At 40.1% G+C, this 22,719-nt stretch overlaps 1 protein-coding gene across 6 annotated transcripts in view; it reads right to left on the bottom strand.

The window, feature by feature from the left end:
* DENND5B (DENN domain containing 5B) overlaps positions 1-22,719 on the bottom strand; it is a 216,369-nt gene that overhangs the window by 10,147 nt on the left and 183,503 nt on the right. For all 6 annotated transcript variants that reach the window (XR_006819523.1, XR_006819522.1, XR_006819524.1 and 3 more), the window contains 5 exons: positions 13,787-13,915; positions 11,355-11,476; positions 7,392-7,537; positions 5,679-5,797; positions 4,331-4,518 (listed from right to left, as the gene is read on the bottom strand). Coding sequence is in view for 2 of the 6 variants with exons in the window: in XM_046010883.1 (XP_045866839.1) it covers positions 4,331-4,518; positions 5,679-5,797; positions 7,392-7,537; positions 11,355-11,476; positions 13,787-13,915 (704 nt within the window). In the remaining 4 variants the exon portion in view is untranslated. The remainder of the gene's footprint in view (positions 1-4,330; positions 4,519-5,678; positions 5,798-7,391; positions 7,538-11,354; positions 11,477-13,786; positions 13,916-22,719) is intronic.

The following is a 22,719-nucleotide window of genomic DNA, read 5'->3' as shown; positions in this document are numbered from 1 at the left end:
ACTAAAGTACTATGGGGTATCGCTTGTGTCCACCAGGCAGGAAAACACTTCACCACAGCAGGCTGGCTTGTCAGGGCCCCTGTGAAATTTGCCTCAGGCCAGTTCAGCCAAGTGGGAGGCATCTTGGCACAAAGGAAAAGAATCCAAGAGAGCCTTAGATTCAAATTCCAACCTTACCACTTGCAATCTATAACCTTGGTTAGATGTCTAACTTCCTCTGAGTTTGAATTTCCATAGCCTTAAAACAGGGAAAATATACACCTCATGGGTCACTAGGAAAGGTGAATGAGATATTACAGGTGTAAATCACCTGGCATGGTACCTGTCACAAAGAGCTAGCAAACCCCTGGATCTGAGTAGTGAGGTGGGAAAGACCCATAGCATCACTCACAGGTACCCCCTTATCCTACCTACCTCTGAGTCCCTCAGTGGGCACACACCCAGGTTTGTGAAGCTCTGAAGGGCTAACCTGAAATCTGTGTTTTTGCTATTGTGTTGAAAGTAAAGGGATGATGCTTGGTATGCTGCAGCAGCTAAAGCCCAGAATTGCTTCCTTTTCTGATACTCAGTCCATCTGGGCACTGCTTCATTTGCATGCCCCCCCCCCCCATGCTTAGGGCATCCGGCTCTCTGCTCAGCAGGGAGCCAGCTTCCTCCTCCCTCTCTGCCTGCCTCTCTGCCTACTTGTGATCTGTCAAATAAATAAATAAAATCTTTAAAAAAAAATACAATATTTAAAAAAAGTAAATATGAAGACTTATTTTGAAAACATTTATTCATTCTAAAATAGCACTGTACTAATCAGTCGTATTTTATTTTTTAATTTTTTAAAAGTTTTTATTTATTTGACAGAGAGAGATCACAAGTAGGCAGAGAGGCAGGCAGAGAGAGAGAGAGAGAACACGGGGAGGAAGCAGGCTCCCTGCTGAGCAAAGAGCCTGATGCAGGACATCATCCCAGGACCCTGAGATGATGACCTGAGCTAAAGGCAGAGGCTTAACCCACTGAGCCACCCAGGCTCCCCTATTTTATTTATTTTTAAAGATTTTATTTTTTTAAGTAATCTCTATACTTGTGATCTCTGTCTGTCAAATAAATAAATGAACTCTTAAAAAAAAAAAAAGATTAAGTAATCTCTACACCCAACATTGGGCTCAAACTTACAACCCCAAGATCAAGAGTCTCATGCTTTACCGACGGAGTTAGCCAGGACCCTCTAATCAGAAGTATTGTAAAACTGATTTAAAACTTTTAGTTCTCTAAATATCACCATGTACACACTGTGAGAAAATGCCAATCACCCATCTCTGAATTTCAGGTTATTTAAAAATTTCTACTTATTGAGTAAGGAAAGAAAATATGACCAAAGTTGGGAGTTAGGCCTCCTAAAATAGTAATATCCAAATAAACTGGGACTGTTTTAGAAGTTCTAATAATTTGGATGAATTGGGCTAAAATCTTTTATGTCTTTTTAAAAAAAATTTATTTATTTGATGACACAGAGACTAAGAGAAAGCACAAGCAGAGGGAGTGGCAGAGGGAGAGGGAGAGGGAGCTCCCAGCTAAGCAGGGAGCCTGATGCAGGGCTTGATCCCAGGGCTCTGGAATCATGTCCTGAATAGAATGTAGATGCTTAACCAACTGAGCCACCCAGGTGCCCCCTTAAATCAGTCTTCTAAGTCAATTTAGGATTACATACAATAAGTTCACCAATTTTAAGTGTATAATTTGATGAGCTCTGACAGATGTAGAGTCACAAAACTACAACAATCATAATATAGAAAATTCCTATCAACCCAAAATGTTCCCCTGTGTCCCTTTTCAGTCAATCCCCTTCCCTAACTCTCAACTCCTGGCAACTGATGCTCTGCTTCCTGTCATTATTATACTGCCTTTTCTAGAATTCATTCTAGATGGAATCATAGGACATCTAGTCATTTGTGTCTGTTCTCTTTTACTTAGCATAATGCTTCTGAGAGTCACCCATATTGTTAGATACATCAGTAGTTTGTTCATTTTTGGATACTTCTGAGTACTATGCCACTGAATAGATACAGCACATTCTGCTTATCTGATCACCAGCTGGTGGATACTGGATTATTTCTATTTTGACTATTATGAATGAAGCTCCTATGAACATAGGACTGCAAGTATTAGTGTAGCTCCACGTGTTCATTTCTCTTGAGTAAATACTGAGGAGTGGGATTCTGTGTCAAGTGTATGCTAAGGGTGTGCATGTCTTTAGAAGAAAGTACCAAACTGTTTTTCCTTCGTCATTCCCACTAGCATTCCTCTGAGCATTCCACTGCTCTCCATTCTCACCAACATTTGGTATTATCAGTCTTTATAATTTTAGTTTATCTAGTGAGTGTGTGAAGTCTACTTCTGAAGGCAACAAGGATTTATGAATCAGGGGAATATTTTGAGAAAGAATGGTGCAGGGTTGGGGGCGCCTGGGTGATTTAGTTGGTTAAGCGTCTGCTTTCAGCTCAGGTCATGATCCCAGGACTCCCTGCTCATCGGGGAGCCTGCTTCTCCCCCTCCCTCTGCCTACTGCTCTACTTGTGCTCTTGGTCAAATAAATAAATAAAATCTTAAAAAAAAAAAAAAAAAGAGGAAGGAGGATTTGTAGGCTATATCTAATAGTATACTGCCATGTGCTAATAAATGGATGGGGACTAAAAATATTTAAGGAAACCTCTTTTTTGGTAAACTGAAGACCTCTCAGGTTCTGTTATATTCTACTTATGGCTTTATTGTCTATGGCTGAAATAAAACCACTTCCCTGATAAACTAATTTTTCACTAAATCATACTGCCTCTGTTTTAGTTTTCTGTGGCTCCTGTAATAGATTATCACAAAGTTGATGACTTAAAACAACACACATCACTCATTGCTCTGGAGTGCCAGGAATCAGAAATTATCGCCAGGCAGAAATCAGGGCAGCTCTGAGGTTCAAAGGAAGAACACACTCCTTACCTCTTCAAGCTTCTGCCAGCTGCTGGCATTCTCCGGCATTACTCTAATTTCTGCCTCCTTCTTTTAAGAATATGTGTGACTGCATTTAGGGCCCACCTAGATAATCCAGAGTAATCTGCCCATCCCAAAATCCTTAAGTTAATCACATTTACAAAGATCTTTTTTCCAAATAAAGTAACATTTACTGATTCTGATTCTGGGATTGGGATCTAATACTCTTGGGAGACATTATTCAGCCTACTAAAGACCACATTGACATAAATTGGAAGTTTATGGTAATATTAAAAATGGCATGTAAATACAGCATCCTATCCATAGAAGTCACTCCTCTATAGTATTTTATTACTTCTGTAGGAACACAGGCATAGGGAGACGAATTTTTAGATTTTCTATTTATTTCAGAGAGAGAGCTCAGAGGGAGAAGGAGACTCCCCGCTGTGCAGGGAGCCTGATGTGGGACTCAGTCCTGGAACTCCAGGATCATGACCTGAGTGGAAGGCAATTGCTTAACCAACTGAGCCACCCAGGTGCCCCTGGAGAGGAATTTTTATTTATTTTTTATTTTTATTATTTATTTATTTATTTTTAAGATTTATTTGACAGATAGAGATTACAAGTAGGCAGAGAGGCAGGCAGAGAGAGAGAGAGAGAGGAGGAAGCAGGCTCCCCGCTAAGCAGAGAGCCCGATGTGGAGCTCGATCCCAGGATCCTGGGATCATGACCTGAGCTGAAGGCAGAGGCTTTAACCCGCTGAGCCACCCAGGCGCCCCTCATTTTTATTTTTTAAAAGATTTTATTTATTTATTTGACAGAGAGAGATCACAAGTAGGCAGAGAGGCAGGCAGAGAGAGAGGGGGAAGCAGGCTCCCTGCTGATGCGGGGCTCGATTCCAGGACTCTGAGATCATGACCTGAGCCGAAGGCAGAGGCTTAACCCACTGAGCCACCCAGGGGCCCGTTTTTTGTTTTTTTTAAAGCACAATCTACCCCACAACATGGGGCTTGAATGCGCACAACCCCAAGATGAAGAGTCTCATGCTGTACTAACTGAGCCAGCCAGGTACCCTTCCTCCTTTAAGTTTCAGTCAAAATATTACTTAGTCACATTTCTATAGCTTAATTAAAACAGAACATGCAGTTTTTATTTGATTTTAATATCTAAATTCTTCAGGCTTTTAATTATTTGTTAATTCTTATTTTTTCCCTTTCCTCTCTCCTCCCTCTTTCAAATTCTGTTTGTCCAAATTAATTTTCCTCCACTTTCTTCTTTTTAATCTTGCCACATTTCATTAATGTATATTCCCTGTGAAATGGCCCCATGATGCCTGCAACCAATCAATGATGGTACTTACTGGTGGTTTTTCCTGTCAGTGAAGTGATGCTCAGTCTCCGAGCCGAGGTGGGGGATTTCTGCTGGGGTGGAGTCCGACACTGCTTTACCAGATCCTCATCTGCCACTGAGGTCATCAATTCCCCAATAAGGATTCTCTCCAGGCTTCCATCATCAATGCCTTTCCCCAACCACCGCCCGCATGGGAACCTTATAGGTCAGAAAAACAACTTCTCCATCACCAGTACTTCACTAGTTTTAATCAGAATTTTAAAAATGGTACCATGGGTGAAGCCCATCATTTTAGTGCCTATGGATTGTTTTTTAAATTTAATTTTAAAATTTCAAACATACAGAAAAGTAGAGAGAATTGTATAACAGACACCCATATTCTTTATGTTTTGCCATATGCTTTGTTTTTATTTTACGTTGGAAGTGTTTTACAGTACATTGCACACATCAGGACATTTTACCCCTAAACGCACTTCAGTATGAATCTCTGAAAAATAAAGACATTCTTTCTTATATAGCCAGAAATTGCTACCACATTGAAACAAATTAAAATGATTCACTATTTTCTCATACCTCACCTACATTAAAATACTGTGTTAGTTCTGACAAGAATATTTACAAACTGGAAGCTAACATGGAAGTTGAGTTACAGGAGAAAAGAGGACAGTGTTTCCAAAGAGGAGTACCAGCTATAACCAGTAGAGTCCAAAAGATCCTTTCCTCCTACTAAATTAATTACTTCAAGCTACCCTTTTAAATTTTTAAAATCAGAGTTATATCAATCTTTTCCAACATTTGTGGATTAGGCATTGATAGCACACACAAATAATTTTTTAGAAGTTTTCTGGGGGCAATTTTGTATTACATAAAAAGTAAAACTAAGGGGCACCTAGGTGGCTCAGTCAGTTAACTGTCTGCTTTCAGCTCATGATCCCAGAGTCCTGGGGTGGGGCACCCACCCCCAAACTCCCTGCTCAGCAGGGGGCCTGCTTCTCCTTCTTCTCCTGCAGCTACCCCCTCCACTCTTTTTGTCTCTTGTTGACTCTGTTCTCACTCTCTCAAATATGTAGAAAATCTTTAAAAAAAAAAAAAAAGTAAGACTAAACAACACAACAACCTAAACTAAGATTCAAAAGGCAGTGAGAAAGCTTTAGAAAGAAAATAATTCTTTTTTTAAAAGTCTGTTTTAGTAATCTCTACATCCAACATAGGGCTCAAACTCAGGACCCTGAGATCAAGAGTCACACACTCTTCTGACTGAGCCAGACAGGCACCCCAGAAGGAAACAATTCTTAAACCTTTTCTTGTCTCAAGAGTCTCAAAGAAATAATTCTGAGCTCCCAAGGACATTTACTTACCTGTATGTATGTCCTGTGATCTCATTTCTGACCATGACACAATCCACTAGCCATTTGGCTAACAGTCCTGAGTTATCGTGACCAATCTGAACAGTGGTCAGCTTCCCCAAGTTCTGGCACTGGAGGGACAGGACCACAGGTTATTCAGAGCTTGATCCCACTCCCACTACTGCTTAGCTTTAGTGGTGGCACTTTGGTTTCATCTAATTTAACAACTGCAGAAGACTCATCCTGCATAATGTGCTCTGCTTTGTAGTAGAGAAATATATTCACATCCAATCTATCCCATCTAATGAGCTAGGGACAGTAATTATCAATTGAGGGGACTATACAAGGTGCTAGAGATGTAAACAAGTACTAGAAAAACACTGGAAAAGGAAAAATTATTTCTAACTGGGGAACCCAGAATTTGTGCCTTTATGGTGAGAATAATTTCAAGAAGTGGCAAAAGGATGCTATTTAGATTCAGTTACAGTGAAGTCAGGAAAATAAATAAATAAATAAATAAATATAAAATCACTGACATAGCTGTTTTTCTGTTTCTAATAAAATGCTAAGTCAGAACTGACCTGAAATCTCACCTACTAGAAGTCTTTGAAGCTATCATAAAAAAATTACAGTTATCAATATCCTTCCTGGCCATTGGTGGACAAATACAAAAGAAAGCAATGATAAAAGGAATAGTAAAAATAAATGTCAATTAAATTCTGACTTTTAAATTCTGATAAAATATCACAGAACCCCCAAATGACTATATATGGTTGGGAACATTACAGCTACGAATTCTTAAAGCCCTTGACTTTGTATCAAGGTAAGAAGACATCACAGCCATTCACGTGAAGGAGGATGGCATCTTGAATTAGCTGTGGCAGGAAAGATGGAAAGAAGTAGGCAGAAATGAGAGAGTCTGGAAACAGTAATGATGGAACTTATAATAGAGTTTATGTTCCATACTTGCTAGTCAAAGAAAAGCCAAGCATTTTAATCTTTTGCGTACAGTGAGTCTATTTTAGATAAATAGGGCTAAAAGGGGCTCTTGGGTGTGTTATGACTAAGTGGAAACTGCTATTCCTAGACCCTGAGGAACATGGAAACAGGATATTCAGTCAGTACTACTTCTCTCCTGAAACAAGAGCAGGTGTTTGTCTTCCTCTTGCATTCCAGGATCAGTCTGCAGGGGGTCTCAAAGACAGGGGAATGCTTCAGCAGGTGAGGCCTGAGAACTGACTACAGTATCAAAAGGTATTTTTATAGAATCACTCTACAAATGTCACCATGTGGTTTACAAGCCATAAGCATGGGTCCCTGCCTCCTGGCATGCTCTCTGCCTCCTGTCCCTTTGTCCAGGTGGCAGAGAGCATATTACAGTAAGAAAGAGAACCACCGTGGGAAAAGCATTTACTTGAATGTTCCCTACTTGCCTGCTTCTGTGCAAAGCAGCAGCAATCATGGAATAGAACCTAGCAAAGCCCCCAAAGTATTCCATTACAAGTAGAAAAATAGAGCTTAATAACTAAAATTACAGCAATAAAAATATAAAACAAATAACTGTGTTTAAGACAACTTTAGGTATATACTCACAAAAACGATCCTGCATGCTTGAGTACTCCTTTGTATTATTTGATTTGAGGACAAATGAAGAAGTAAAACCGAAATCTTTGTGTAGAACTATGTATGACATTTTCTGCTAAGAAAGGTATTAGCTGAACCTACCTCAAAAGTCATTTCAAGGAGGTTTTTGGGAATCTGCATTACTCCCGTGTCTCCTAGCTCTCCTGATACACAGATCCAAGGGTTCGATGTGATGATCGCATTGCTCAGTTTTTTGATGGGGATGATCACGGACCTATATGGAATCACTGGAAGAACAATGTTGAAATTAAAAATCACAATAAAATTCTCCTGATAATAAGGGAAATATATATTAATGACTCTGTTGGCTTTTACAGACAGTTTGTTACGATCTTTCAAGATGTGCTTATACAGATGACATCACCTCTTCCAGTCTATAAAGATGAGGTCCAGTTTATAAATCACAAGTCCAAGCTTGTGACGGTTTCCACAGCATATATATCACCAAGTATGCATGGCATGCAGAGTATCACCATGGTGACATACGTAACCTCTACATTTACAAAAAGCAATCCTAGGCATTAACACCAGAACTGACTCCTATACAAATTTTCATTGCTTTAATGTTTTAAATTTTGTTCTAAAATCAAGTATACTAAGAAGCATGGTTCCTGATGTGGGTTCATATGTAAAAGGGGGTGAATGGCTTCTTGGACACTATTGCCTTATTGCTAATTTCCTCAAGGCAATGTTTCAGAACGTTCCCATCCCAACTGTACAGCTCGCTATGCAAAGCCAAAAGTAATAAACAGTGCCATTCTGGATATAACAAAGTGTATAAACCACAATTTGGAAAGCTATTGAGGCCACTCAGGTACAAGAGGAGCCCTGGGGAGGAATCAAGATGTAGAAAGCAATCTGTGTGCAACCTTTTCCTTTAGAAAGGCTCTTTAGAAGGCACACCACTAGATGTCACTGTCCTATCACTGTCTTTTGCTCGAATAGGGTAGCACAATAAAGACGTTGCGCTCCCTCCATTCTCTTTTAAAAATGGGGATGGTTCAAACACTGGCATATTTTTAATCCCTCAGAATCCTACTTGGTTCTGTTTTTTTAAGCAGGATAGAATCATTTTTTTTTTTTGGTATCCTTGGAATTTCTGCTCCTTTAGTCAAAAGAAAGGGTCTCAGAACCCTCCTTGAAAGATCTACACATACGATGATACACATTTATTGGACAAGGTACCCAGATACAGCCTCAGAAAATGAGATCATGGTTCAATGCACTCTTAGATAAGGAAAGTGAATGGGATTAACGGTTCATTTCCCTAATTTTACATAAACGACTTTCTTTATGTTAGGTGAATAACCTCCCTTTTGGTCTTTTCATTTTGGCTGAAGGAAAGGAAAATGTCAGAGGAAAGGCCATACTTTCATGGTTTAGTAATCATCAGAATCAAATGGGTTTTGAAACTGAAAGCAGAAGAGGTTAGTACAAGACTTTATTGTAGGTGCCAGAGGCTTCTCTCAGTCCTTTCACTGAGAGGATTAGAAAAGCTACAAAAAAAAAAAAAAAAAAAAAAAGGTTTAGGGTCAGATGCACAACTGTGATTACATAAAGAATAAAAGGAGTAATATTATTAAACTTAAAATTATTTCTTTCATGAAGATCTCAATTCTTCAGAGTTACTTACATGGAATCTATTGATACAAGTAGGATCTTAGGAGTCCTAACTACCTGGGCTATTTCTTTTAACACTGTACACAACATCTTAGGCTCTTTTTTAAAAAAAAGGTTTATTTATTTATTATTTGAGAGAAAGGGGGAGATGTTAAGGGAGGGGCAGAGGGAGAAGGAGAGAATCTCAAGGAGACTCCCCACTAGGCGGGGAGCCTAACACAGGGCTTGAGGTCACAACCCTGAGGTCATAACCTGAGCTGAAATTGAGTTGGGCGCTTAACCCACTAAGCCACCTGGGCACCCCTGACATTTTAGCTTCTTACATCAGCAGTAATGTACTAAACTGACTGATAGTTTTGGGGTGCCTGGGTGGCTCAGTGGGTTGGGCCTTTGCCTTCAGCTCAGGTCATATTCTCAGAGGCCTGGGATCAAGCCCTGCACCGGGCTTTCTGCTCAGCAAGAAGCCTGCTTCCCCTTCTCCCTCTGCCTGCCTCTCTGCCTACTTGTGATCTCTATCTGTGTTAAATAAATAAATAAAATCTTGGGGCGCCTGTGTGGCTCAGTGGGTTAAGCCGCTGCTTTCGGCTCAGGTCATGATCTCAGGGTCCTGGGATCGAGTCCCGCATCGGGCTCTCTGCTCAGCGGAGAGCCTGCTTCCCTTCCTCTCTCTCTGCCTGCCTCTCTTGTGATTTCTCTCTGTCAAATAAATAAATAAAATCTTTAAAAAAAAATAAAATAAATAAATAAAATCTTTAAACTGACGTATTGTTTAGATACTAATGGATAGTTGGCAGATACTACTGGTTGGCCCAATACCCAGTTCAGCTCAATGTTTCCTTGTCTGCTTCTATCAGAGACTAGAAAGCCAAAACCTACTAATTTTTGGCCAGTGACATGTTGTATTTATTGGGATTTCTTAGAAAATCCTCTTTTTCTAGCTCAGGTTCTGCCCTTTACTCCTTGGTACTCCTTCCTTCTTCCCTGCTAGAAGGTGGAATGAGAACAGCCATCTTATGACCATGAGATGATTAGCACACACTAAGGACTGTCTAGAAGAGAAGGACAAAGACTCTGGGTCCCTGAACGTGCTATAGACTATTTTGAAACTTCTCATTATATAAATATAAAACCACCTATTTGTTTAAAGCACTGTTTTCCAAGTTTCTGATTCTTGCAGCTAAACACAATTTCTGATACAAGTAAGAATTCTCCAAAGTGGTTAAGGGGAGCCACTGCACATAAGAATTAGTACCAGTGAATAAATGCGATGATTTGACTTTCCATCAAAAACACATCTCCAGTCAGCATTTCCTCCCTCTAAAACCCTACATTATTCAGTAAGGTCTTAAAGTTTTTCTGAATCATAAAAGTTTAATGATGTTCACAGTTCCATATGTTTATTATGGCATGCTGATTTTTAAAATTTTATGTGTTTTATGTAAGATACTGGACGATTTGTTTAATAAAACTTTTTTTTTGAAATAAGCTTTAGGCCCAACATGGGGCTCAAACTCATGACCCTGAGATGAAGAATTGCATGCTCCACGGACTGAGCCAGTCAGGGATCCCTAATAAAACTCTGCTCGGCAGGGAGCCTGCTTCCCTCTCACTCTCTCTGCCTGCCTCTCTGCCTACTTGTGGTCTCTCTCTGTCGAATAAATAAATAAAATCTTTACCAAAAAAAACAAAAAAAAAAAACACGAAAAAAAACATTCCTGGGGCGCCTGGGTGGCTCAGTGGGTTAAGCCGCTGCCTTCGGCTCAGGTCATGATCTCGGGGTCCTGGGATCGAGTCCCGCATTGGGCTCTCTGCTCGGCAGCGAGCCTGCTTCCCTCTCTCTCTCTCTGCCTGCCTCTCTGTCTGCTTGTGATCTCTCTCTGTCAAATAAATAAATAAAATCTTTAAAAAAAAAAAAAAAAAAAAAAAAAAAAAAAACATTCCTTTTTAACATCCAGCCCATTTCCTACTGTAGACGGGGGGCTTCCTGGAAAGCAGATGAAGTCAGAAGTCAGCATGCAGATGTTGCTCCTGGGATCACCATGTGGTTGAGAGAAGCTGAGCTGTGATACAGTGCAGTGAAGTCCTCAGCTGATGCCACAGTTAAGTTCTAGAACAGCCTTATGATAGTCCTAGGATGCTAGCTGGCCCTGCTAAGGAGGGATCATCTTGGGAGGGTTGGGAAGGGGAAGGTAGTTTGTTCTGGTGAGGCTCTCCCCACAGGGGCTGGCAGCTGAGGGCTGCCTTCCCAAAGCAGTCCCAGCTGCTGGGGCACAAGTTTCATTCCTAAATAGAGGTCTGGGGCCCGCCTCACAAACAGTGTCTATTTCACTGTACTGTCATATATGTCACTTGTAAAAATATAAATTCTTATTCCATTAGTCGCCTGAGCAACTCTTCCCTTATTAGCCAATTCTCCAGACTTACTGATAGTGGTGAACACGCTGGTGAAGCAGAAGTAGTCAACTGCATTGAGGGAAAGAAGATGGTAAAGAAACTGCTCTCTTTCTTCTTCACAGCGTAGAAAAGCATAACGCTTATAAAGCTTCCTAGGAATGGGTAAGACAAGCACAAAATAACAGTTTATTTTTCATTCTTTTCATTATGTCTTGTACTAAAAATAAACACATTCATTTAGTCAAAGTCAAATGCATTGGTTTTACTTTTAGGACTCAGTCCTAAGAGTATAATATGAAATACGGGCAAGGCTTACTCACAGATGTCCACTAAAATGTTATTTGTAAAAGGAAAAATGTGTCATGGTATATGCATACACTGGAATACTGTCTGAGCATTGAAAATAAAATTTATGAAGTTTTTTTTTTTTAAGATTTTATTTATTTGACAGAGAGAGAGTGAGAGAGTGCACAGGTAGGCAGAGAGGCAGGCAGAGCGAGAGGGAGAATAAGGTTCTCTGATGAGCAGGGAGCCCCATATGAGACTCAGTCCAGGACCGTGGGATCCTGATCTGAGCTGAAGGCAGCTGCTTAACCCATAAACCACCCAGGTGTCCCTAAAGCGTAACAACAACAACAAAACTACTACTAAAAATAATAAGTAATTTTAATTAAGCACTTACATTAAAACACTTTTCCAAGTGTATTATATTAATATATTAATCCTCATGATTACCCTATGAAGTAAGTCTACTAGCATTCTCATTTTATAAATTAGGAAAACAGACATACAAAAAAGTATCTTGTCCAAAGTCATTCAAATAGTAAATAGTAAAGGCAGTATCTGAACAAAGGCATTCAGTCTTCTGAGCTTAAACTCTTACAGTGAAATGTTTATAACACACCAAGCTAAAAAAAAAGATGATACCGGGGCTCCTGGCTGGCTCAGTCAGAAGACCATGTAACTCTTGATTATTGGGGTTGTGAGTCTGAGCCCTAGGTTGGGTGCACAGATTACTTAAAAATAAAATCTTATGATACTGAAGAGAGGCACCTGGGTGGCTCAGTGGGTTAAGTCTCTGCCTCTGGCCCAGGTCATGATCTCAGGGTCCTGGGATCAAGCCCTGCATCGGGCTCTCTGCTCAGCAGGGAGTCTGCTTTCCCCTCTCTCTCTGCCTGTCTGCCTACTTGTGATCTCTCTCCTTCTGTGAAATAAATACATAAAATCTTAAAAAAAAATGATACTGAATTGTGAATACAGTATAATCTTAACTAAGAGAGCATGCATAGAAGAAAGTACAGAAGAAAACATGCGAAATACTTGGTATATACCTTTATGTAGTGGGATTTTCTTCTTCTTTTTCAAGTAGCTATACACCCAACATGGGGCTTGAACTAATGACCCAAGATCAAGAGTTGCATGCTCTACGAACTAAGCCACCCAGGTGTGCAACTATATGTAAGTATGTATTTATAAAACTCTGCACCACATGTGGGGCTTGAACCCATGACCCTGATATCAAGAGTCGCATGGCTCTACTTACTAAGCCAGCCAGGCACCCCAAGGCACACAACATTTACGTAGCACTTTATGTACTTTGGACACAGTGGACATGAATGATTTATAATGGGCAGGGATGCGTAAGGGGAGTAACTAGTTTCAGAGAACAAGATCAGGTTCACAGCCTGTATCTCACTTTGTATTCTTTACCAAACCTACTCTTTGGACATTAAGACTCATCTTAAAATGCTCTGGGGTTTGGAGGGAGGTAAGCAGCCCAGTGAAGATGTGTACAAATACAGAACTATAAAAAGAATTGTTACCATGATGAGATTTCAACGCAAGGTCAGGTCTGAGAACTTTGTTGAGTTTTTTGCATAGCTTTGCTCTAGAGACCTAAGTCCTCAGGCTTCAAATTAGCTCTAACATATATATTATGCAGATGATGCATTTTATCTAAGAGGGTTTCCTGATGGAGTAAAGGGAGACCTATTTAAACAGTTAACAATTAAGTAACATGCAACTGATTGCTTTCCTGGCTCTAAACTATTGAATGTAAGCATTCGCCAAGATTCTCAGAAGAAACCTCTTAATGTGGACTTTTTTTTTTTTTTTTTTGCTACTTCAGGTTTTGTGTGATCTTTACAGTATAAGGTTTACCTAATTTCAACCTATCTTTTGGATGTTACTGTCAGCCTGTGAGAACTAGTTAGGTTTTTTTTCTGGTTGAGAACAGAGCAATCTGGCCTTTGGCTGTCAAGTCTGGTGTGTGTCCTCCCAGGTAAAATCAAATACTATGTCAAACCATGGAGTTTCCAAAGCACATGCCTGTTAGAAAGGAAGAACACGTGTGTACAGGAATCAGCAATTTGTGCTGAAGAAGTCAGTCTGCCAGCTTATGCAATCTGCTTTGCAGACACACAGGTCACAGAAGCAGAAATGTCTAAGAGGCTGTTTCTTACTTGGTGAGTGGCTGGTTAGAGAGCAACTGCTTCAGATGCTGGGACAAGAGCTTCTTTTCTAAAGATAGTCTTATCCATGCCCGAGCTCGTCCGACATCTGTCTTGATCTCACTCATGTTCTGAATATGCCTACAGAACAGGAACAACAGTAAAGATGTAAATCCTAAGAATAACCTTGAGCTGGAAAAGAACTAAAGCATTATAGCACCTTTGCACATAATAATTCTTTCATACTTAGCAGAAGTGTGAACAGGTGATACACACTTTATGTTGATTAAACTGCTCAAAGATTCCATCTGAAACCTGAATTCAGCCCCACCTCAGAAATACCACTACAACACATGCGCATGGGCAACGCCCTCAGATAAAGCGGTTAACACTCCTTTCTTCTTTCAGATTTTATTATGTTCTTGTTTCACCCTCATGGTTACCTATAACCTGGCAGTTGGTTATTCTTGACCATCAAGAAAATAAAAGTAATAAAACATGCTGAATATTAAAGTTTTTATTCAAATTAATTGGTTTAGTTTGACTATCTGCCACAACTTTAATCCACTGAATTGTTTTTCAAGTAGTTTCTGGACAACATATGGAAAATATGAAATCTTACTTTCCATGGCACTTTAAGATACCTTTTCTTTTTAACTTATAAATTCAAAATTCTTAAGCTTTTAAAAGACTTTGAAAATTGTGTGGCCAAAAAAGAAATTGTTTGGTCAAACCCCAACTGAATGTTACATGTATGTATAGATTAATATTCTGTGTAAGTCAATGCTATACTCAGAATGACTCAGTTTATCTTATTTTTTTTTTTTTTTCCTAAAGATTTTACTTATTGGGGTACCTGGGCAGCTCAGTTGGTTAAGTGGCTGCCTTCGGTTCGGGTCATGATCCCAGAGTCCTGGAATCTCTCTGCCACTCTCTCTCAAATAAGTAAAATCTTAAAATAAAGGAGATTTTATTTATTTATCTGACAGAGAGCGAGTGAGCGAGCATAAGCAGGGGGAGAGGCAGGCAGAAGGAGAGGGAGAAGTACACTCTCCATGGAGCAGAGAGCCTGACATGGGGTTCAATCACAGGATCTGGCGATCATGACCTGAGCCAAAGGCAGACACTTAACCAACTGAGCTACGCAGGCACCCCTGAGTTTATCTTCCTAAATGATTTTCCTCCTAAAAGGGAAGAAGGATTGGGCAGGAAGCAGGGCTGGCCTAAGGGGCAGAGTAATTTTAAAGCAACTATAGTGGGTCAAGAAAGTCTTTGTGATGGTGACCTATCATCCCTTTGTCTAATTTTTTTTTTAACGTCCAGAATGACTCATCCTAGTTGTAATTAAGTATTACAACAAACCCTTTTCTCTAATGAGTCTAAGAATTAAGAATAAGGAATATCCTCCCCATAAAATATACACATATTCTCTTTTTAAAAATACTTAATTTTTAAGTAGTCTCTACACCCAACATGGGACTCAAACTCATAACCCAGAGATCAAGAGTTGCATGCCTCACCAACCAAGCCAGCTAGACTCCCCTCACTTTCTTTCTTTTATCCTTTCCTTTTCTCCCTTTCTCCTTTCCTTCCTCTCTTAATCCCTGGATCTGAAGATTTAGGCCCTCAAGCCTCAGTGCTGATACGTGATCTAAGGCTCTTAATAAACAAGATGCAAAGCATTATATCACATTACACAGACACATTGATGAGGTGGCTTAAAAACAAGTCAGAATGAGGTATTAAAAGAAAATTCTGTGGCAATTTTTTTGGGCTTAGGCTACCTCACCTCATTTCTAAGAATTTTTTCAGATTTATGATACACTGATTTGTATTTAAGGGGTTCATACCAGTATACAAGGTCACGAATGGCAAAAGCTGTTGCCAGTCAAGCCTCCTCTTGCCTGGTTCTTACAGATGGTGCTGGCAGTGGGGGGACACTTGACAACCCAATCTGGCACCTCCAGCATGAGCCTATGAAACAGCACTGGCTCTTCCTCTACCCTGCTGACATTTCCCCAATGATGACACAGCTGAGTAAAAGCAACAGAGGGAAAATGCTCAGGCATTTACCACTTAGAGTTCAGCAGTATTTATAAGGTACCCTGTGAGTGCAGTGCCAAGTCAGAGCTCACATAACTGAGGAATACCAAGTTGAATCAAAGTGTATTTACTGAAAATGAATCTACACTAGGTCTGATAAGCACTTATGTTGTATAATCTTTTCCTCAGTATTCTTTCTACTCTTTAAAGTAACATAGGTACATAGGCAGCTCAGTTGATTGAGCATCTGACTTTTTTTTTTTTTTAAAGATTTTATTTATTTATTTGACAGAGATCACAAGTAGGCAGAGAGAGAGGGAGAAGTAGGCTCCCCGCTGAGCAGAGAGCCTGATGTGGGACTCGATTCCAGGACCCTGAGATCATGACCTGAGCCGAAGGCAGAGGCTTTAACCCACTGAGCCACCCAGGTGCCCCAAGCATCTGACTCTTGATTTCGGCTCAGGTCATGAGCTCAGGGTCCTGAGATGGAGCCCTGTATTGTCTCCAGGCTGGATGTGGAGCCTGCTTAGGATTCTCTCTCCCCCTCTGTCCCTCCTCCCTCACCGTCTCTATCTCAAACAAACAAACAAACAAACAGGCCCACACAAAAAACCAACCAAACAAACAAATAAAAAACGTGAAACAGTAAGACCTACTGAAATAAATTTTATGTTGGCCTTAAGCAAGTTATCTGGAGACATAGTAGGTAAGAATGACAAAGTGAAAGATAATTATAATTTGATAAAACAATCTATGTTTAAGGAAAATGAGAAGGACTGGAATACACAATGTGCAGTCTATTTTAGGTAGCAATCAGCATTCCCATCATAGAATTATTTACATTAGGCTTTTTTTTTTTTTTTTGGAAAGAGGCATAGGAGTTGGGAAATGAGGACTCCTGACTCTTTTCCTCAAGTCCACCTTATTCACTGGCACCAGGGAAGTAACTGTCTAAAATACTGGCTCCTGGGGTGCTTGGATGGCTTAGTGGGTTAAAGCCTCTGCCTTCGGCTCAGGTCAAGATCTTGGGGTCCTGGGATCGAGCCCCACATTGGGCTCTCTGCTCTGTGGGGAGCCTGCTTCCTCCTCTCTCTCTGCCTGTCTCTCTGCCTACTTGTGATCTCTGTCTGTCAAATAAATAAATAAATCAAATCTTAAAAAAAAATACTGGCTCCTTAATGTAATTCCTTTGTTCCAGAACTTTTAAAAACTCACAGGATACAGTCTGAACTGTGCAGGCTCACATTTAAGACTTACTACCCCTCAGCCTCATCCTATCTTCCTATTCAAAAAAATTCCATTCTAGACAGCTGACTCATAAGACTTTACATTCCATTACCTGAAGTACTTTCTTATCGTTTCCCTATTTGATTTTATTTGTGTCTGAGATCTCAGTTTCTTCTATATACCTTTCCATGACCACGACAGCCTCCCATGACCTCTTCAATTTACAAAATCCTATAGTCTAATTTGAATTTGCCTTGTACTGCTTATTACTTTTGTCATTCTCTCTTGGTATTCATTTTTTCTGAGCTGTAAAAGCTCTCTGGGAAAAGGAGCCCACTATTCCTCAGCAGCCTGGCAGCCTTCTTGGTACCCTATAGGGCCTAGCACCTAACAGGAGCTCAAAAACTCTGTTGCTGGGCACCTGGGTGCCTCAGTGGGTTAAGCCTGTGCCTTCGGCTCAGGTCATGATCTCAGGGTCCTGGGATCGAGCCCCACATCGGGCTCTCTGCTTGGCAGGGAGCCTGCTTCCTCCTTTCTCTCTCTGCCTGTGTCTCTAACTACTTGTGGTCTCTGTCAAATAAATAAATAAAATCTTAAAACAACAACAACAACAACAACAAAAACTCTGTTGCTTTGTAAATCTCTAACTTTATGCTTTAGAACAAGTTTTATATGTTATTTAACTGTAATCCAAATCTATTTAAAATTCACTGTGTAGTTGTACCATTTAAATCTGCTTTTAACTGGAATAATTTATTAAAGATAACTAGAATGGAATTCAGCATAATATTACGTATTACTTCCAAAACAGAACCTGTTAATTCACAGAAAAGCATATATGGCATGGCTTAAATAACTTATTTACCTGATTTATTTCTAATACTACTACAAAACTTTCTAATTAAGTTTTTCTTAAAAATATTTTATTTATTTGACAGAGACAGAGAAAGCAAGGGAGGGAACATAAGCAGGAGGAGTGGGAGAGGGAGAAGCAGGCTTCTCACTGGGCAGGGAGCCCAATGTAGGGCTCCATCGCAGGACCATGAGATAATGACCTAACCTGAAGGCAGATGCTTAACAACAGAGCCGCCCAGCACCCTGAGTTGGTTTTTTTTTTCTTTAAGATTTATTTATTTGACAGAAGTGAGGGAGTGCACAGCAGGGGAAGTGGCAGAGGGAGAAGCAGGCTTCCCGCTGAGCAAGGAGCCCAAAGTGGGCCTTGATCCCAGGACCCTGAGATCAGGACCTGAGCTGAAGGCAGATGATTAACCGACTGGGCCACCCAGGTGCCCCTAGGAAAATTTTTATGTACTTTGTCTCATCTCATTATCATAAAATGAGTGAGAAGGATATTATTATTATTTCACTTTAAGAATGAGAAAACAGAGTAACTGAGACTACATGATCCATTCAAGGTCACAGAGATAATATTATTTTAGACATATCATCCATTTTCTACCAATTACCTTTTCCTCACACTCACACTTTTAGAGAAGCTCCCCTTCCACAGACCCAGAACACACAACTCTACTTACCACCATGACCTATGGCCTCATAATCCCAATCCTTCAGCTAGAATGGACCAAATAAGAATATGCCTGATCTAAACTGAACTTACTAGATTTTCTCTCAGAAACTAGGAATTAGTATACTGGAAGAAAATCGTGTTAGTTTTTGTTGAATGCTAAAATTAAGAAACAATGTTAAAGCCAGGGCTTGGGCAGGCAAGCATGTACACAATAAAACAAAAAGAAAGAGGAAGGGAGGCGAGGGAAGGGTAGGGGAAGAAGAGCAGACGTGAAAGGAGAAACAGCAATGATTTGCTTCCAGTGAGACAGTGAGAGTAATCTGTGACAAGATTGTTAGCAGTTGTTTCTGTTCTTGGATTCTGAAAGATACCCTCACCTTTATCGCTAACAAATCCATCCCTTTTTACTGAAGTTGGTTTGAATGGGCTTGTGTTCCCTATAATCAAATGATTTTTAAGAGTGGCAGTACCTCTAAATTTGAATCCACATTTCCTGAATCCAAAACCAGTGCTTACTTCACAATACATATCATTAACAAAACCCAGCTTTATTCATTCATTCAAACCTGGTATTATTTATTAGAGAAATTAAGGGGTAGCTGATTTAAGTTCATATTCTGTACAGACATAAAAATTCCTCAAAGTATTCCTTCCTAGGGTAATAAAATCAATCATAACTACCTAATTTTAGTGTAGAATAAAGCCAGATGCTCATAAGCACATAAGTACACATTATTGGTAAAAAGTCTGTTTGAATAGTCAGATGACATGTACATGGCTACTCTGGAAAGAAAATGGTAATATTGGTAACACCATGATAAGCTCTTTTAAATGTAGATAATCTACAATTATTTACTGTCCCCAGCCTTTCTCTATGGAACAAAAAAGTCATTCTACAACTGACAGTCTGGTGACACCTGGCAACTATGAAGGTCTTGGGAGTTGTCTACGATAACGAGACAAAGAGGAAAGCTTTTAGATGTATCTGTCCTGGACTCAAAGCTAAGCAATCTGGTGCCACGACTCTTGACAATTATGAGGACTCAAAGTGCCCATGTCTTTTTGCCTCAAGAGATAAACCTGGAAAGATAGGAGGTACCAACAGAGACATGTGCCCAACAGAGAACAGGGGACTCAGAAAGGTATACTGATCTTAGAAAATAAGTTTTTTCTTACTTGTTCTTTCTCTCTGTCTAGACTGAAAAAAAAATCAAGGTTTATTTTTGTTTAATTTTTTTAAAAAATTTTATTTATTTGATAGAGACAGAAATAGTGACAGAGACAGTGACAGGGACAGTGAGAGAATAGGAAAAAGCAGGCTCGCCGCTGAGCAGGGAGCCTGACGTGGGGCTCAATCCCAGAACTCTGGGATCATGACCTGAGCCAAAGGAAGGGCCTTAACTGACTGAACCACCCAGGCACCCCTAGAAATCAAGGTTTAAATTTTTTTTTTTTTTTAAGATTTATTTGACAGAGAGAAATCACAAGAGAGGCAGGCAGAGAGAGAGGAAGGGAAGCAGGCTCTCCGCTGAGCAGAGAGCCCGATGGGGGACTCGATCCCAGGACCCCGAGATCATGACCTGAGCTGAAGGCAGCGGCTTAACCCACTGAGCCACCCAGGCGCCCAGAAATCAAGGTTTAAAATATTATGTGGGTGTTTTTCTTTAAGGAAAAGCATATATTTCAACTATGTAGGTAATGATTAAGGACTAAAATGAAGCACTTGTAAAGAACCTGAGAACAGGGAAAAAATCCTGTCCACTGAGAGTAAAACTCTGAAGTAAATATATCTTGATTAAGAACAATGTATAAAATGTCAGCTGAAGGGGCCCTGGGTGGCTCAGTCATTGAGTGTCTGCCTTCAGCTTGGGTCATGATCTCAGGGTCCTGGGATCGAGCCCCGGACTGGGCTCCCTGCTTGGCAGGAACCCTGCTTCTCCCTCTGTCTCTCCCCCTGCTTGTGTTCCCTCTCTCCCCATGTCTCTGTCAAATAAATAAATAAAATCTTAAAAAAATGTGAACATAAAGGGGCAGAATGGAAGCAGAGAAAAGGGAGAGACAACCATGGGCAGTGTGTTCTTCAGGGCTTCCTGAGATGATGGCAGTGCCAGGAACATGAGGATAACTAGTGTAGAGCTGAATGATTAGGCTTCCACACCTCTGCTTCCAAAGACAGCAAGCAGTCTTCTGATTTTTACCTAGCTTCCAGGCAGGAGAATATCCATATTGGTGAAAGAGTATCAATTTATCTGGTTAGGGAAATAATGTTTTGGTTTGACTGGCTTCCTGTGACCTTCTCCTCACCTGGTCATAGATGTGACTAGGGCTGACAATGACTGAACTCCAGCCCATTATTTTTACAGCTCTCTTAGGTCTTTGAAGTAAATGTCTTGGTTAGTAGGATTCAGTATCTTGGAGTGTGACTACATTTTGGTTCACTAATTATTTGATTTCTGAGCTCATAAAGCTCATGTGGACTGTGAAGACCTCGAAAAGAGTGCTGCTCTTATGTCAAAAGAAACTGGGAATTCATACCCATCAGAATGGCTACTGTAAAAAAACCAGAAAATAACAAGTGCGGGTGAGGAGATAGAGAAACTAGAATCCTCGTGCCTTGTTGGTAGGAATATAAAATGGGACAGTCATTGTGGAAAAAGTATGGTGGTTCTTCAAGAAATTAAACATGGAATTACCATATGATCAAGTAATTCCATTTCTGGGTACTTGCCCAAAAGAACTAAAAGCAGGGACTTGAACATATACATGTATACCCACATTGATAGTATTCACAATAGCCAAAGGATGGAAACAACCCAAATGTCTACCGATAGATAAATGAATAAACAAAATGTATATATGTAAGATGCAATTCTTACCTAGAAAAGGAAGGAAATTCTGACACATGCTACAACATGGATAAACATTATAAACATCTGATAATGAACATTTTAAAAGGTGTAAGACTAAGTGAAACAAACCAGATGCAAAAAGCATGGTTCTTAAATGAGGTACCTAGAATAGTCAAATTCATAGAGGCAGAAAATTAAATAGTGGGTACCAGGGGCTGGGGGAGAAGGGAGAATGGGGAATCATTTACTGTTCAATGGGCAAAGAGTTTCAGTTTGGGATGACAAAGGAGTTCTGGAGATTGACAGTGGTGATGGTTCCACAACAATGTGAATACATTTAATGGTAGGTTTTATGTTTTATATATATATAAAACATATATAAAATTATTACATATGTATCTTTTCTTAAATAATTTAGAAAATTTTAATGCCAGTATTCACATACAGTATTAATTTCAGGTGTACAATATAGTGAGATTCAGCAATTCTATCTATTTCTCAGTGCTCATCAAGATCAGTGTCCTCGGGGCGCCTGGGTGGCTCAGTGGTTTAAGCCGCTGCCTTCGGCTCAGGTCATGATCTCAGGGTCCTGGGATCAAGTCCCGCATCGGGCTCTCTGCTCGGCAGGGAGCCTGCTTCCCTCTCACTCTCTCTGCCTCTCTGCCTACTTGTATCTCTCTCTGTCAAATAAATAAATAAAATCTTAAAAAAAAAATCTTTAAAAAGATCAGTGTCCTCTTAACCTCCTTTACCTATTTAACCCATCCTCTCACCCCCCCACCTCTGGTAACCATCTGTTTGGTCTCCATAGTTGAGTCTAGTTTTTTTTTTGGCTTGTCTCTTTTTTCCCCCTTTGTTCATTTGTTTAGTTTCTTAAATTCAACATGGAAGTGAAATCCTATGGTATCTGTCTTCCTCTATTTTGCTAAGCATTACACTCTCTAGGTCTATCCTTGTTGTTGCAAATGGCAAGGTTTACTTTGTTTTTATCATATTACTTTGTTTTTTTAAAAAGGGGAGTGTGGGTGGCTCAGTCAGTTTAGCACCTGACTCTTGATTTCAGCTCCGATCATGATCTCAGGGTTCTGGTATCAAGACCCACATGGGGCTCCCTGCTCAGTGGGGATTCTGCTTGCCTTCGTCTCCCTCTGCTGCTCCTCTGCTAACACATGTGCTTGCTCTCTCTGTCACATAAATGAAGCTTAAAAAAAAAAAAAAAGCCATAGACAGATGGGAGAATCTATGTGGTAGGTATAAGAATGTGTTCATTGTAAAATCTTTTGAGTTTGTTGTATGGT

This window comes from Meles meles, chromosome 7 (genome assembly GCF_922984935.1).
Source record: "Meles meles chromosome 7, mMelMel3.1 paternal haplotype, whole genome shotgun sequence".
NCBI lineage: Eukaryota > Metazoa > Chordata > Mammalia > Carnivora > Mustelidae > Meles > Meles meles.
Note: the sequence above shows the minus strand (reverse complement) of the source record. Positions and strands in the feature narration are given on the sequence as shown.